This window comes from Hoplias malabaricus, chromosome 5 (genome assembly GCF_029633855.1).
Source record: "Hoplias malabaricus isolate fHopMal1 chromosome 5, fHopMal1.hap1, whole genome shotgun sequence".
In the NCBI taxonomy this organism is placed as follows: domain Eukaryota; kingdom Metazoa; phylum Chordata; class Actinopteri; order Characiformes; family Erythrinidae; genus Hoplias; species Hoplias malabaricus.
The window spans coordinates 15943302-15960774 of record NC_089804.1 but is presented as its reverse complement, the minus strand read 5'-3'; the positions used below and the strand labels follow the sequence as shown (position 1 = coordinate 15960774).

The 17473-nt window shown below is 42.1% G+C and overlaps 1 protein-coding gene across 2 annotated transcripts in view; it reads right to left on the bottom strand.

The window, feature by feature from the left end:
* syt6a (synaptotagmin VIa) overlaps nucleotides 1–17473 on the bottom strand; it is a 93720-nt gene that overhangs the window by 18670 nt on the left and 57577 nt on the right. Inside the window, exons 2-4 of one of the 2 annotated variants that reach the window (XM_066670972.1) lie at nucleotides 9110–9285; nucleotides 6214–6431; nucleotides 1043–1601 (exon numbers count right to left, since the gene is read on the bottom strand). In XM_066670972.1, the coding sequence (XP_066527069.1) occupies nucleotides 1043–1601; nucleotides 6214–6431; nucleotides 9110–9285 (953 nt within the window). The remainder of the gene's footprint in view (nucleotides 1–1042; nucleotides 1602–6213; nucleotides 6432–9109; nucleotides 9286–17473) is intronic. The other variant, XM_066670973.1, reaches the window with a different exon arrangement.

Genomic DNA, 17473 nt, shown 5'->3' with positions numbered 1-17473 from the left:
CCAGTCCTTCACAGTGCGACATGCACTCACACCTACAGACACTTTTGAGCCACCAATCCACCTACCACTGTGTGTTTTTGGACCGTGGGAGGAAACCGGAGTAGACACAGGGAGAACACACCACACTCCTCACAGACAGTCACCCGGAGGAAACCCACGCAGACACAGGGAGAACACACCACACTCCTCACAGACAGTCACCCGGAGAAAACCCACACAGACACAGGGAGAACACACCACACACCTCACAGACAGTCACACGGAGGAAACCCATGCAGACACAGGGAGAACACGCCACACTCCTCACAGCCAGTCACCCGGAGGAAACCCACGCAGACACAGGGAGAACACACCACACTCCTCACAGACAGTCACCCAGAGTAAACCCACGTGGACACAGGGAGAACACACCAACTCCTCACAGACAGTCACCCGGAGGAAACCCATGCGAACACGTGAGAACACACCACACTCCTCACAGACAGTCACAAAGAGGAAACCCACGTGGACACAGGGAAAACACACCACACTCCTCACAGACAGTCACCCGGAGGAAACCCACACAGACACAGGGAGAACACACCAACTCCTCACAGACAGTCACCCGGAGGAAACCCATGTGAACACGGGAAGAACACACCACACTCTTCACAGGCAGTCCCCCAGAGCAGGACTTGAACCCACAATCTCCTGCAACAGTAACCTGCCATGCCACCATCCTTACAAGACAAAAGTTTGCACTTAAACACTACACAAACAAAACCTCACCAATTAACAACACATGCATAAACACACATTTTGCTCCTCAGTTGAAATGTACTTTCAATTCCAAGCTTAGGACCCAATGAATATTTGATAAAATCTTTGAATAAAAATCATGGAAACTCTTCAAAGTGTCTGTGATAATTGACCTGATTCTGCAACTGAAGCAGATAAAGATTTAGTTAAAATCATTGGAAAATTCCTTTAAGGCAACCATACTGCACCATAAGACAACTAAGGGCAGAGTGAAAACATGCTGAGAAGAAGAAAAGACTCTTACAGACGTAGCATATTGAATGTCCTTCCAGATGGAAGTCTCCCGGGAGAGATCAGACACTTCCAGCAGGTTGTCCACTTCGACTTCTCCGATCATGTCATGTCGAGAGAATCGGTCAAAGTCGAAAACGCTGAGATGGAGCTTCCGGACAGGGAGCTCATCATAGGGCACCGGGAACTGGAAGGACTCGTCAAACGTAGGGTTTAGCGTCTTGCGGTGGACCCGAGTCTGGAACTTCTTGCGGTCAGGCAGCAGGTAGATCTTGACGTAGGGATCTGAGCTTCCACACAGGTCCTTGGCTGGCAAATCGAAGGCTTTGAGGATGTTGACCAGCAGCGTCTCATTCTCATAGTCGTAGCGGAGCGAGAAGTTAATCTTGCCGCAGGTCTTACCCCCTCCGTTCTTGGCAGACTCCTCACTCTCCAGAGTGGCCTGCTTATACAGTTCAGGCTTGATGCGGCCAATGCTTGTGGGCTGCTCATCTACGTCTACATAGTCGTTGCCAAGATCTAAGCTGCCCACTTGCATCTGACGAGGCAGGTGTCGTTTAAAGGAGCTGTGCCTGTGGAAAGGCCAAGGAAAAGAGAGAGAAAAAAGAGAGAGGGTAGGTGAGACATCACTGGTCTGTAAGGGGAATCTGTGGATCATCTTGGATCTGAGACTGAGTCCCTGCTGTGTAATGATGGAAGACTCGTTCTGAATCCTAATCGGACAAATGCTATCCAGTTTGTGAATAGGTTTTTCTATTTTCTCTAGAATGCAGAGGTCCCCGGTAGAATACAGACTCCACATGACACTCAGAGCTGCATGTCTAAATAAGGTAACCCCAGTACTGGAGTTAATGATCAGGACACAGAAAAGTCATAAATATATAGTAAAAAACCTATTTTAATTGTGATTATCTGTTACACTTCTGTGTTTTGAATTCCCTTGTCTACCATGTGGCACATGGCTCTGTGTTGGTTTTGGTTCCTGTCTCCGTCTTAGCCCCGCCTTTTAATCAGTGTTCCTGCCTTCTTGTGGTCCTTCCCAGGTGTTCCTTGTCTGTGTTCCAGCTTATATACTGCTAGGTTTCAGTCTTCCTTTGTCTGGTGTTGTGTGTAGGTCTTACGTTTGCTCATGTCAACATCAGTTCCCAGTTGTTTCTTGTTTTGTTCTGTTCAGTTTATTCTAGCTTCTGTTTCCTTTCTGCTTGTGCGTTAATTTTGTTAATAAAAGTCATCCCTTGTGTGTGCGTCATCCTCCCTTCAATCGTGACGTTATCCATAATTATTCAGAACCGTTTCTAATCTATGAGTTCAACTAATCAACTGCTGATCAGTGTGTTTGTAGTATATTGAAAGGTATGCTGCAGTTTTAGTATATTTCAACAACATGGCCATTATATAGTAGTTTGTGTAAAACATGTAGCCATGTTCTCCAGAGACAGAAAGTATCTGCAACTTTACCGTTCTGGACTGCCAACCTGTCTCTGGCTGGTATAGATGCAGGTGACATTTGAAGGAACTGTGTCTGTGCTAAGAGAGGAGGGGGACATCAGAGTCGTCTAGGGAATCTGTGTGCCGTCTCGCATCAGAAGCTGAAACCTCACGCAGTGATGATCTGAATGGCAAGTTGTTCTGAATACCATTGCTGTATCTTCTAAATCCGAGCTTGTCTACTCATATTGTGGATTAACATTGCTGTTCCCTGTACAGTGAAGGCCCTGCATACGGGATTCTGCAAAATTCAATGACCATTTATTTCAGTTTTTTGTCAAAGCAGCCTTTAGGCATGCATCAAACATGCCTGACTTTCCGGGACATATTTCAGGAGATAAAAGGTAATTCACTGGCAAAAGCAGAGGCTAAAAGAAGAAGAAGAAACACATTATTCTATTCATTCAGATCTGAGTTTCTATTCGTTTACCACTGTGAGAATTCATCAACTCTAAGGGTCTGAAAGTACATGAAGCTATTATGAAACCCTCACTGGGAAAAGACGGATTCACAGATCATTGCACAAGCTGCTCCTGAGCCCAGACCTCACCGTCACTGAAGGTGTTTGACGTTCCTCTGTGAGAATCACAAAAAAGGAGGTGTGAATATTTCTTTGAAAGTCTGGAAGGAAGTCTCTGAAAGTGATGATGATAATAGCTCAAATGTGGACAAACACACAACACTGAAAAAACGTCATTTATAAAACGCCATACAGCTGTGGGGTCTGTCCCTTACATCAGGTCTGTGAGGAACGTGGGGTGTTCTCTCTGTATCTGTGTGGGCTTCCTGCAGTTTTTGGCATGTTTTCTGATAAATGAACTTGTTCTTAATGGACGCTTTGACAAAAATCAAATTAAGTATTGTCTCTGATTTGTGTTCAGTGTCATATACTGATCAACGGGAAAAGACCAAGCAGTAAGCAGATGGCAGAACTGCCAGAGCTACATCTACACTAAGATGGTGCAAATGAGACACACAGAGAGAGCAGTTGAAGCAACATCAAATGATAATTTGCATAATATTTCAGAATTCAGCACCAGATATTAATGAGTGATATGAATGATTATTATTTAAAAATTAACAGTTACTGTTATCTGCACTGCTGGTGCCACTGGTGATGTAATTAATTTTGCCCCAGTTGCTTTCCATTGCCATTTATAAGTGAAGGATATCACAGTCTTAGTAACATGGAAGTCACTGAAGGGAGCAGCAGGATGAGGCTAAGTCAGATGTTGTGCTTTGATGTATAAATTAAGTACAGCAAATATTTTTTTTCAGGGGATGGGGGGTGGATACAAGAACAGTGCTCTAATTCAGTCACAGGGAGGATTAAGCATCTCCCAATTAACTGAACATGCACAACCAGCACTTGCTCTGGGATTATAGACATCAAAGTAGTTCACAGTAACAGTAGGACATTACAAGAATCGGCCATTGTGCTATTTTCATGGATTTGTTGATAACACAAATACAACTTTTGTATGTTTTTAAAAGGTGTGCATACTTCTTTCTGGTGAGTAGAACCTAGTAACGTTTATTCAAGTAAAATCCTCGATCCTTAAGTAGTTTATTGAGCTGCTTCTGTTCTTCTACTCAGGTTGTTTTCAGAAAGCACATTTACTTTTAGCCTATAAACCCACAAACACACACTGCACAACGACCAAGCCTGTGAGTTTTCTTGTGTGCTGTCTTATTCAGAGAAGATGGCTCCACTTCTGACATCAGAAAGGAAGTCATAAATATTGCAGTGTTCCTTCATCGAAATGAGTGAGTGAGTCCAGCCACAGCGATGGAGTCACTTTCATGCGTGAGTGCAAAAGACGGACTCAAAAGTTAAAGCAGACAGAGCAGACACGAGAGCGGAGAACTAAGAGAACAGAGCAAAAATGGACAAAGTGCGAGCAAAGTAAGAAATCTGCACAGGACACCACAGGAAAAACGTGAAAATGAGGGCTTTTCATTACATAACAGCAGGAGCTGAAACTGGTCATTCTGACCAGGGCGTTTTAAACAGGGGGAGAACTATGCTGTGGTATTTGATTCTTGTTGGATTTGATGCTTTTAAAGTAACAATACATTTACTTAGTATAGATTTACGCTCCTGTGCCCATATAAACCTGCTATATTTCAGCAGTGTGACTGAGAAGCCAATATAGAAACAAGCTAATAAGCAAAAGGGACAAGTGTTGGCTAATGACACTCTGCCACTGATTTATGAATATTTAATAACGAGCCTGAAAGTAAACTTTAATTGCAACAATCTTACAAGGTCATTTAACCACAAGCCTTGAAGTGATATGAAGCACCATTATCCCCTGCAATACAACATACTCTGATGTTTTTCTAATGCCTCTAAAAGTTTATGGTGTCATCAACATCCAACTGTTCTGCCATTGAAATTGATGTTTTTTTTACGAGTGGATTATTAAACCCACTCAGTATAATATACGTGTAGGCATTAGTCTGCTCCCAAAGGCCTTTTTACTTTGTCAGGTTTCAGACATGAGTGCTATAGATCTCTTTTCACTGGCAGTTGTGATGGACCCTGGTAACAGTGTGGAGTAAACAGTCACCTGGTGCTGCGTAGTGATCTGTCTCTAAACAAACAGCCTCTGTCTGGTACTGAAGTTTATTTTCAGACAGGTGGAGCATGTCCTGGCACTTACATGTCACTAACTCACCCATGGTTAAGAACTGTGCCAAGATGGGTGCTGTTTCTAACAAACTGACACACAATTAGGGGCTCTTATTGTGTCCATGTTAAAGATATATTTCAAAACAAAATAAGTAAGTACAGCATAGCTCTCCTGCAGCAATGCCACATTAGTGTCTAAATTGACAGTCACCCGGAGGAAACCCACGCAGACACAGGGAGAACACACCACACTCCTCACAGACAGTCACCCGGAGGAAACCCACACAGACACAGGGAGAACACACCACACTCCTCACAGACAGTCACCCGGAGGAAACCCACGCAGACACAGAGAGAACACACCACACTCCTCACAGAGAGTCACCCGGAGGAAACTCACGCAGACACAGGGAGAACACACCACACTCCTCACAGACAGTCACCCGGAGGAAACCCACGCAGACACAGGGAGAACACACCACACTCCTCACAGACAGTCACCCAGAGCAGGGCATCGAACCCCTAACCACAGGACTCTGGAGCTGCAGGAGAGCGACGCTACCTGTTGCACCATTGTGCTGCTGTGATTAACTAATTAAATATTTTTTTAAGCACAACAGGAGCAAGTATTAAAACTGGAAGTAGTTTGCCCAACCCCAACCCCATCACCACCCGGCTGCTGCTACAGCAGGTTTTGGGACATTACTGTAAGAATTTAACATCACTGAGATACATAAATCTTAGCGAGGTCAGGTATTAATGTCTCAAGATCTGTTCTGAATCACAAACTCCACTCCAACCCATTCCAAGATACTGGAGGGTGCTCCTCTCCAAAGAACGGAGTTTAACTGCTTTACAGTCTAGCAATGGGCTTTGTATTCTATAATAGGTGCAGCTTAAAGCAGTTAAATTCACTATGTAATAAGGACGTCTTCAAATTTCATGTAGTGTACTGACATATTTAGTACTGTTTGATTACATGTGTTTAGTAACTGATATGAGAAGAAAGACTAAAATAGACTTTTCCATGTTCTGTTTGTGTGTATGTGTGTGTTTTCTACCGGGTAGAAGATGCTGGCTCTGTGGTCTGTCTTTGCATGCGCTGTGTGCGCCGCAAGAAGTGCTCCCTCATGGAGAGCTGCACTTCAGCCGGAATGTCGGGCGATGTGTGGCTGATCTTCACCGCTGCCTCCAGGAAGCCCACAGGTGACAAGGAGTCCTTGACCTTTTCTGCGGCCATGATCAGGGGCTGCTGGGGACTGGGCAGGAGGGATGGAGGCTGTGGGACGAGGGGAGAGTAAAACAATAATAAGCTATAATGCAGTTTCACTTGCATATAAACTGCTTCACAGAGATAAAAGGCAAAAAAGGGGGACAAAACAGTGACACAAGAAAATCAAAGGAAATTAAGCTGAAATGGCACACGTCTGTTAGCGAGCGAAGCCAATGTGAACACGTTCTCCTCCGTGTGCAATGAGCTATCCTGTGGAGCCAGTGACAAACAAAGAGAAAAGTGGTCAAAAATTTAACTTGACCCCAAAAATTTAGGTAAAAATATTTTTAAAGACATTTACCCATAGAATCATTGATTATTAATAAAAACATGTGCAAACGATATTCTACACAACACAGAGCTCACCATGGGTTGAACTGTTCTGCACTCTTACCTTCCCCATTTTAAATTATTATATATTATTTAAGTAAATAATCCTTTGTGTTTAATGTTATTCTGTTTATTTGACAAAACCTGAACTGACCTACTCAAACCTCTGTTAGGAATTCTAGAAAACAAAACTAAAACTAACAAACTAACAAAACAGCTGTACACACTTCAGTCCCTGTGCTGAGATTTGCGGCATATGCTACGCACTTCAACTGCAGTTTATTTGTGAAGTTAGTTCGACATACAAAAGTTGGCTTCTGCGCTCGGCTACTTTAACTTCTACCTGAGTCAATATTTTGTGGAAGTAAACACCAGGAGCACCAGGAGTGGGCTTATGGGGCTTAAGCCCAGAATGTTCTTAGCAAAGCCCCAGATCTTTATACCTTGGGTTCATCTCTGTGTTGTAATCCCAGTCTTTTTTGCTGGCTATGAAATCCTGCTTCCCACTCTTTAAACTTCATATGTCAGCAGCAATTAGCAATATTGCTATGTGCTAAACCCAGACATACACGCGTTGGTAGGTGACTTTACCTAGTTTGGCATCAGCAACAAAATATTGGGATTAACTGGGTGGGGTGTAAAAAGGGAAGTAATGCAATTTAAACAAATTCTTCCTGAAAGCTGTGGAGTCAAATGCACTGGACTTAAGCCCACAACTCTATCCCTAGCTCTGTACCAAAACAACACGGTCTCACACCTATTCGTGATATAGTCACATATACAGGGGACTGCAGTTCATGACATAGTCGCATATTTTCGTCATTTTATGCGACAACGTCACGATCATAAGTGAATGTGTAGTTACCATAGAAACCGTCATATCCGTGCGCCGTGTTATGCAACAGTAACGTGACAACTCCTCCTCATTAAGATGTCATTACCATCCATTAAAACCACCGTCTTAGTTTTATTTACGGAAAATATCCATCCATCCATTATCTGTAACCGCTTATCCAATTTAGGGTCGCGGGGGTCCAGAGCCTACCTGGAATCTTTGGGCGCAAGGCGGGAATACACCCTGGAGGGGACGCCAGTCCTTCACAGGGCAACACAGACACACACACACACACACATTCACTCACACCTACGGACACTTTCGAGTCGCCAATCCACCTGCAACGTGTGTTTTTGGACTGTGGGAGGAAACCGGAGCACCCGGAGTATACGGAAAATATAACGTTACTAATTCATTATTTACTAAAATATCGGAGCTAATTAAGACTAGAAAAATGTAATTTTCAGTATTAACCTTTTGAAAATTACATAAAATGTGGAAAATATTTGACTATGTCACGAATTGCAGTCCCCTGTATATGTGACTATATCACGAATAGGTGTGAGACCGGGTTGACCAAAACGCATGTACACAGCTGTACAACATTTTTGTTAACATTTATAGACAGATGATCTATTGTGTAGTGTACATTCTTTCACAAGGATTGTTTATCTCATTACAGACTTGGTTAATATACCGTAAGAAAAATGGCTTAAGGATTGTCACTGGTATAGCATGGTGTGCCTACCAAACTGGGAATGAGCCCTATTCGGCTTGTGGAAATCAGTCTTAATCGTGCTATAAATGGGAAAAAAATAAAGAATCCAGGGTTTACCAAATCGAATATTGGGGGACTAAACTGTCGTGGGCGGCACAGTGGTGCAGCAGGTGGTGTCGCAGTCACACAGCTCCAGGGACCTGGAGGTCATGGGTTTGATTCCCGCTCCGGGTGTCTGTCTTTGAGGAGTGTGGTGTGTTCTCTGTGTCTGTGTTGGTTTCCTCCAGGTGACTGTCTGTGAGGAGTGTGGTGTGTTCTCCCTGTGTCCGCGTGGGTTTCCTCCAGGTGCTCCGGTTTCCTCCCACAGTCCAAAAACACACGTTGGTAGGTGGATTGGTTACTCAAAAGTGTCCATAGGTGTGAGTGTGTGAGTGAATGTGTGAGTGTGTGTTGCCCTGTGAAGGACTGTCGCCCCCTCCAGGGTGTATTCCTGCCTTGCGCCCAATAATTCCAGGTAGGCTCTGGACCCACCGCGACCCTGAACTGGATAAGCTGTTACAGATAATGAATGAATGAATTGTCCTACCCACATACATCTGTGATTTTCAGTGATGAAAAGCAGCTGTGCCACACACTGTGCACTCTGTCTAGCTGCTGTATCACACTCTCACCCACATTGTTTTGTTTTTTAATGGAATGGTTTCATTGAAAAACAACATGCAGTGTGAAGTGTCACCACAGAACATGATTTTCTAAAAATGTACAATGTGGGTTTAAATGGGTTTCATCTCCTTTACTCACCTCTGGCTGCAGGGAGTGTGGGCACTCGTCCGGGGAGAGAGCAGAGCCGGAGGAAATGGCTTTTTTGCGCCAAGGCACCCAACACAGCTTCCAAGATGCTAACACTAGCAGCAGCAGGAGAGCCAGGCCGCAGGCCACCAGCACACCAACGGGGAGTCCAACGGTGACGTCTGAAGCTAGGCACGGGAGATCGGGCGGAAGGGAGGTTCGGCAATATGGGCAAGCAGATGGCAGAAACAGTGAGACAGAAGAGAGACAGGCACATTAGGTCCAGTTTAGATCCAGGGAGTCATTCAGTCAATTATATTTATACTCAGACCTAAGTAGTCACTGATATAGACTTTACTCACAAAGGTTTGTACAAAGTCATGTATTTTTTTATTTTTACAGTGAACACAACCTCAAAAGCAAGCAAATATAATATGTACTAGTTTTTGTACATAATCCTATATTTCATAGCATTTTACACCTACACTGGCATTATGTGAATAAGTACTAGAACAGCATTTTATCCCATAGTCCATGTTCCGAGTTGGTCTGCTGAGATCTACTTAAGCAAAATTAATTTTTCATTCATTTTCTGTGACTGCTACATCCTGAGTGTAAGGCAGGAACACACACTCTACAGTGCACCAGCCCATTGCAGGGCATCACACATATGCTCTCACTTATGGAACTATTACAGGCAATCCACTGATCTTTTTTATTTGACTGTGGGAGGAAACCAGAGCACCCGGAGGTAAACCCACACAGACTCTGACACAAAGCAGACACTGAAGCCACAAATCCAAGATCCTGGAGCTGTAGCGACTACCTAGCACTTATTTAAATACAATCACAAAAATAGAGTACGCTTAGTTATTGGACTATTTAACTCTCTACATTTGACACTGTGCACAAAAGGGTTAAATGCAGTAATACTGCTCAATATGTGGAGCAGAGTAGTTCCCCCTCCCCCATTAGAAAGATATCTTTTTCCTCTCTTAGCGCTGGAATGAGTCTTAGAGCATTCAAAGCATAGAAGCTTACAGCCTCTTTGAGTCAGGGAGGTAACCACAGTGAAGCATAATGAGGAGAATATATTTTGCTAACTATATTAGGATATTTGTCCTCCGATCTTGTTAGCATATTAGACTCCAGTACATTTCTCTGTCCATGTGACCGAATCTGAGTGAGTTATCCAGATCATCAAGAATCCTCAGTAAATATGTTAGTTCACTCATGTTGTCTTAGCTTGTAAGAGACTACAAACACAATAGCCACGTGTCTCGTTATGTCATGTCATAAAAAACTGCGAAGCTGTAGTTAAGTTTATTTATCCATATTTGGTTATCCTCTTAATTCTGACGCAAGATGCTAGTGAGTGCAATTAGCATGTGTGCTAGTGTTGCTCCTAAGTGCATTCATAAGGTAAATGAGGAAATCTGAGAGAGAGAGAGAGAGAGAGAGAGAGAGAGAGAGAGAGAGAGAGAGACTCAGATCTACAATTACACAAGTTTTCTCAGGTGTGGACACATGCAGAAGCACTCACAAAACACTTACACAGACAAACTTAAATATTCCACTGTTCAAAACACCACTGTTCAAATATTCCATGTACAAAAACCAAATAACAGCCTCTGGAGAATTATTTGAGACAAAAAAAAGGTGAGTGATCTAATCATTTTTATGTAATATTTTTATTTATTGTATTCTGCAATTTGGTATCTCAGAATATGAGCTAATGATGAAAATTCAGTGTACTGTAGGGTGACCAGACGTCCTCTCTTACCCGGACATGTCCTCTTTTTTAGACTTAAAAAAATGTCCGGGCGGAATTTCACAAACGTCCGGGATTTTGTTTTTCTAGAGCTTACATAGAACTTCGAGAAGCATTTCGTTCACGAACTAGTCGCCCCCTCCCCTACTCCGATTGGTTCGCTTGAGTGAGAAGGGGGCGTGGTGAAGTAGCCTAGAATCTTCTGATTGGACGGTCTGACTGTAGAGCTACCGTTATTGGTTGATAACCTTCTCTGTAAACATTTAATTGGTCAGTCTGCACGTCAGTAGTCGTCCACCCCCCCCCCCCATCACCCCCCCAGAGATGTGTTCTCTTTTTCACCATCTCAGATCTGGTCACCCTAGTGTACTGTCTCACTGCTTAAAGCAAAAACCCTTCTCCAAACTTAGAAAAGTATGTAAATGTTGTAAAAAATGTAAATATCACGGAAATCTTTCAGTGCTGCATTTCGGTATCACTGTGATATGTAATTTGTGAATGTAAACATGTGCTTGTGCAGCTCATGCTGTTTTGGGTCAAATGCTTTTTTGATTTTATTTATTTATTTATTTATTTTGTTGTTTTAACTATAAAGTGCTAGCCTTCGTACACAGATGCCCACGCACACCATCCGTACACATACTCTGCAGATACACCGCAATGTGATTAATGTTATCGCTGATACAGTATAACTGTAGGCTTGTAATTTATTTTCAAAAGGAAAAATGCCATTGTAAGACGATGCGCTTTCATGCGTATTCCATTTGTGAGCGGCGCCAATGTAAGTGGGTAGAGACGTGGCCCAAATTCCTATTTTCCTCCTTGACTATAACAGAGCACCCTAGAAAATAAACAAATGGAATACCATGAGCTGGAACGATTCCAAGAGTGCTGACAAGCACAGTGCAAACATTCATTTAAAATGAAAAGGTAGATGAGGAGAGGGATCTGACATGCGTTTACTGCTGGGAGCTCTAACAGCAGGTTTATGTGAATACTCTGGGCGGGGTAATTATTTGCCCCCTACCTGAGATGTGTTAGCCTGGTGAGGAACGACTTTATTTCTTTTTGATTTTAGCCAAGGTCCTCTATTGCCCCACTGGGTTTGATTAGTTTGATTTATCTGCAATAACGCACGCTGAGGACTCCCTGAGCTCTGTGGAAAAAGGTAAGTGTGTGATCAACTTCAGACAGAACATATCTCTAGACGGCTTGGGGCAGCTAGAGCCTAATCTGATTTGTCAGTCTCAGATTTGTCTTATTCTTGTCTCTGGTATTGTGTGTTTTTTTTTTTTGAAGGTTATTGTACAGCAGCACAAAACAAAGGTTTGAAGACTAAAAGAATGAAAATTAAAAATGTGGAACACAAACCATTTGGGAGGTATTATTCACCTGCACAGGGCTAGCACTTCTTTGAAAAAGTAACTTCTGTATGCAGCTTCATACCTTGGATTCCTGAGTTAATTTTTGTGGACATTCACCCAGTTTAACCCCAGTTGAGTTGAGCCTAATCACACCCATTAGCTAGATATCCCTCGAGATGCTTCTGAGCTTTGTAAAATGAGCATTGGAGCTCAGCACCTTTAGAAGACAACACTAATTGCCAGTTCTCTTTCATCATCTGATAAATCATCTTGGCTAGCATTACGCAGAAGTGTGGGACAAGGACAGGAACACCTAACACACCCAAATAAATATGAAGTTGACATGAATGTGGGATAAATTAACCCAGAGCTTTATCTTCATTTTCCTAAGAAAACCTTTTTGTGTTTAAGATTTTTCACAAAGCATCTTGAGAATGGAAAACATAGTCGTATTTATCATTTTTGGTCTCAATAAAACACCATCTCCCCTTTAGTGCTCATCTCATTGTGTTATTGTGGGTCTATAAGTCTAGTATCTAGTCTGATATTAGTGTTAAAATGGCTCTAATTGATCCAGGATTTTGGAGTCCTGGATTCAATCCCTATCTCATGTAACTCTCTGAGGCGTTTGTATGGGTTTTCTCCCCAGTCCAAATATGAATGGTGGTATTGACTGTATGTTCCTGTCTTGTACCTAATCATTCGAGGTAGAGTCTAGCCCCACACTGAACTTGATACAGACAAATCAGTTACAATAACTGAACAGACAATCGAAAGGAAGATTGACTGAATGTAAAAGTTTGAGTAACACATGGTGAACTTTCCAATTGTTCAAACGTTTAATTAATTGTGTAGAAAAAGGTCACTTTCACAGTGCATGCACATTTTTATGAACTAGCCTCATATGCCTATGCCTAGATAGAGAAACACATTTTGGTTTGACATGCTTGCATTACAATGCATTAGATATCAGAGCACATCTGACATAATGTTTGTGCCATAAATTCAGTACATAAGCCATTACAGAGGAACTCTGCACTGGCCTCATGGCACACTCCAGAACACTTTTGCTGCTGCATCAGTTTCAGAATGTTATGAAATCTAGCACACCAAGTTATAATTGTACAGAATTTCCCTTTTTGGAGTCTGTAAGCCTCCCTGTCAGAGACTTTCATAAAGGGAGTGTCCAGTTCATAGGCCTTATGGCTTATCCTGGTTGAAGAAGGGATTTCTAGGACCATGGATTTATTTTTCCAGTGGATTTGAACCATAACCCCACTCCATGACTTTTCCTCACTGTCCAAAATTGCAGTACACAGCATGCCCCTGACAGCCCTGCCTTTGTCAACTTTGGATTCAGCTTTGCTGTCAGCTCAGCTGTAGAGGGGGGCTTTAGACCAGCTTATTAAGAGCTGCTTAGAGAGCACTTAAGACTGTGGTTCATGGTGTGAAAAAGACAGTCCACTCCAAAATCCAGTGCATTCATTACTTTTCTGTAATGGGTTCTGTATACTGGTCAGTGCCACAGTACGTGCAGAGCCATCCCAGAAGCATCAGACAGGAACAGGCCCTGGAGAGGACAAATACCAGACTCCAACATTTTAATATACATTGTTAGCTGTCTGGATCACACCTTTTGCAAATTCTACCAATTTCATTAACACTTCATGTTTGTCTTTAAATAATATGCTTTATTTGATTTAGATGTTTAATTTGAGCAGAATAAACATTTAAAAACATGGCTTTGTAAGTACAAAGTGATGCTAAATCAGAAAGGGGGCGGGAGGGCAGGGGGTGGTGGTGGTGAGGGGTGGGTAGGGAGGGATCTGATGGTCAAAAACCACTTTATTTTAACTTTTCTATTCTTGTAAACCTTTTGAAATACGAGGATTTACTTCCATCATTATACAAAATGTTCCACTATCTCATTAGTCAGGGCCAAATTAGCTTAATTTATTTAATTTTAAAGAGAGGCGTTTTATTATTAATATTTTATAAGCCACTTAAAATCCACTCTTCATATTTGTGAGATCTCTCATTAGCAAAGTGGATGAATAGTTAATGGAAAGACATTAAATGCTCAAAACATTACCACCCAAGTCAACTTTTAATTTCATTCTCAACCCTGATGGAAATGAAACTATTCACAGAGCTAATATATGGGACATGAAGGGACTAGATTCAGTCAAACTTAAATAATAAAAGCCCAGGGGGTATTCCACAAAGCAGGGTTTTTCATTTAGCTAAATTCTAGACCTCGAAAATCTCTCTCAGCACTGTTCCTGTTGGACAGGCATGACTTTGGGCTTAAGTTAACTGACTAAATTGAGAAATCCTGCTTTCTGGAAAACCTCCATGACAGAAAATATTTATACTATAGCTACTGTTGACATTTACATTTATGACATTTAAAAGAAGCTAATATCCAGAGTGATTATTTTTTATTAGCTCTGAGTTTGTTTTCCACCTAGTACAAACCGGTTAGAATCTAAAATACCCTCGAGAAACCATCAGTTTGTCCATTATAGTCATCCATTTCAGTTTGTATAATAAATGTGCACTTTATTGTGAACAGATAATTTGTGTTTGTTTGTTTGTTTGTTGTATAACTGTTTCATCTTGATCATTGCAAAACAGGTACAGCCAGTCCATCACAGGGCATTACACACACTCACACCTGTAGACGTTTACATAGGCAATCTACTGTGGTTCTGGATGGTGGGATAAGAACTAGAGCCCTGGAGGAAACCCACACAAACATGAAATATACTGTCCTTGCAGAGAGTGACCAGAGGCGAGGACTGAAACCAGGATCAGAGTTCTCTGGATCTGTGTAGCAGCTGCACCTTCTGAGCCAATCACATTCACTGCTTTTGAATTTTGAAAGTAAAAAAGGATGAACATGTCCCATGGGCATGTTTTTTTTTTCAGTGTATGTGAAGCCAGGCTTTTTAACCTGTCGTGTGCAAGCTACAGAAATTGGTCAGGTTTTGACCACAGTGATATTTCAATAATGGTCTATCTCTGAGATGTATTGCAAGACGCACCAACACAGTTGTCAAAAGCAACATCATTAACAGTACTGTACTGAAGTCAGAGCCTCCCTCCACTATTAACATGCAATATTCATTCATTGTCTGTAACCCTTATCCAGTTCAGGGTCATGGTGGGTCCAGAGCCTACCTGGAATCATTGGGCGTAAGGCAGGAATACACCCTGGAGGGGGCGCCAGTCCTCCACAGGGTGACACACACACTCACACATTCACTCACACACCTACGGACACTTTTGAGTCACCAATCCACCTACTAATGTGTGTTTTTGGACTGTGGGAGGAAACGGGAGCACCCGGAGGAAACGGGAGCACCCGGAGGAAACCCACAGGAACACAGGGAGAACACACCACACTCCTCACAAACAGTCACCCTGAGGAAACCCACGCAGACACAGGGAGAACACACCAACTCCTCACATACAGTCACTCGGAGCGGGAATCGAACTCATAAGCTGTGTGACTGCGACACTACCTGCTGCGCCACCGAGCCGCCCTGACATGCAATATATTTTGTTAAAAGTATTTCTTTGTGTTACCATTAATGAATTCCCTTTAGGGAACTAGCAGTATGTGATTTTGATGTTCAAACTGGTCCAACTGAAGGCCTAGTTTCAGTTCACTACAGTTACTTAAATATTCAGCCAGCAACTTTGTAGCGTTTGCTGTGGATGCATCACCTACTGGAGCCCCATTACAGCCTGAATCATAGGATATTTAATGCCACCATTTAAAAACTCATTAAGCAGACTAGTGGATACAGTTTCCCCATCTCATCATCGGTAACTTAAAATAAGTGAAGCAGAAAGAACATGTCTCCATTCTCCTGCATGACTTGTTTTTGCCACAGAATTCACCACTGAAGTGTAAGACGTGTCTATAGCAAGTGGAGGGGGATGCTGATGTGGCCTTCCACCCAGGGAGGCACGGGTAATGGAGCACAGGCATGAGAGAGAGAGAGTGTGTCCAGGGCCCCTTGGGTCTGATCGGCCCTCCAGCAGGGAACTCAGCTTATCCTGGATTTGAGCACTCAATGAGTGTGCTTCCCAAATCCAATCAGTTAACAGGGATTTTCCTTCGTACTTGTCCTGCATTGAAAACATAAAGCAGGGTCAATAAGGCTGACATAGCTTTGATTGATGACATTAAAGTGGAATGAGAGGGTCACCTGTTCACAAATTGTGTGTTTGGATGACGTGCCCTGAATGGGAACGACTGAGTTTTCGCTTCAAATACAAATGAGTCTTCAAACTGCAGTGTGTAATATTTAGGCATCTTTGGTGTGGTCTCAATAATTAAATGACTTAAGTTCAGAAATCACTTTTCACAAGAGTGCACAAATTACGGACTACAGTAATATACTTTTAGAAATTAAAATCCTACCGTCATCATCATTACAAACCTCATCAGAAAAAGGGTGTGTAAAAATAACCCTGAATAAAATCTTCAGATTTTTTTGTTACCATTTAGAAAATATATCCATTATTTCTCTTCTCATTAACAGAAGAATGTGATTGGGGGTGGGTATAGGCCCAGAGTTACTGAGGCTATTGTTGCACAGCAACACAAAATGATATACCATAATGAGCAAAACCATTTTACAAAAGATTCAAGTTAATTAAAAGACTTTATAAAGGCTACAAAACAAAAGCACATTGGGTCAGAGCCTCTTTGAACTCTTCCATGCATAAAACATCTGTACAATATCACCTTACACTGAACTGTGTGTATATTAAGAAAACAAGTAAATATAGAAATACGGCCTAAGTACATATACCCTCTACAGAATATATGTTAAAGACCCTTCTATCCACCATTTCCAGACTGAATAAATAACAGGACTGTTGGGCATTTGTTAACTATGTTTGTATGGGTTGGTGGTAATTAATAAAGAAGTTCCAAGTGTTACTTCATATTTAAAAAGAAGTATAGAGGGTGTTCTCTAAACAACGATACATAGTATTACAGTGGTGAACCTATACAGAACATAACTCGAAGACATCAGCCAATAGTAACGTTCCTGACCCCACCCCCAAAGTGTTAAAACCCACCAATAATAATAAAAAAAAATAATAATAACAAATATTAATAATAATAATAATCAGGTTCATTAACTAAAAAGGTACTGAATATTCGCAGTTGCAGGGTACCACCACAGTGACAGCGTTTTCTGAGATTTGAAGTCTTTC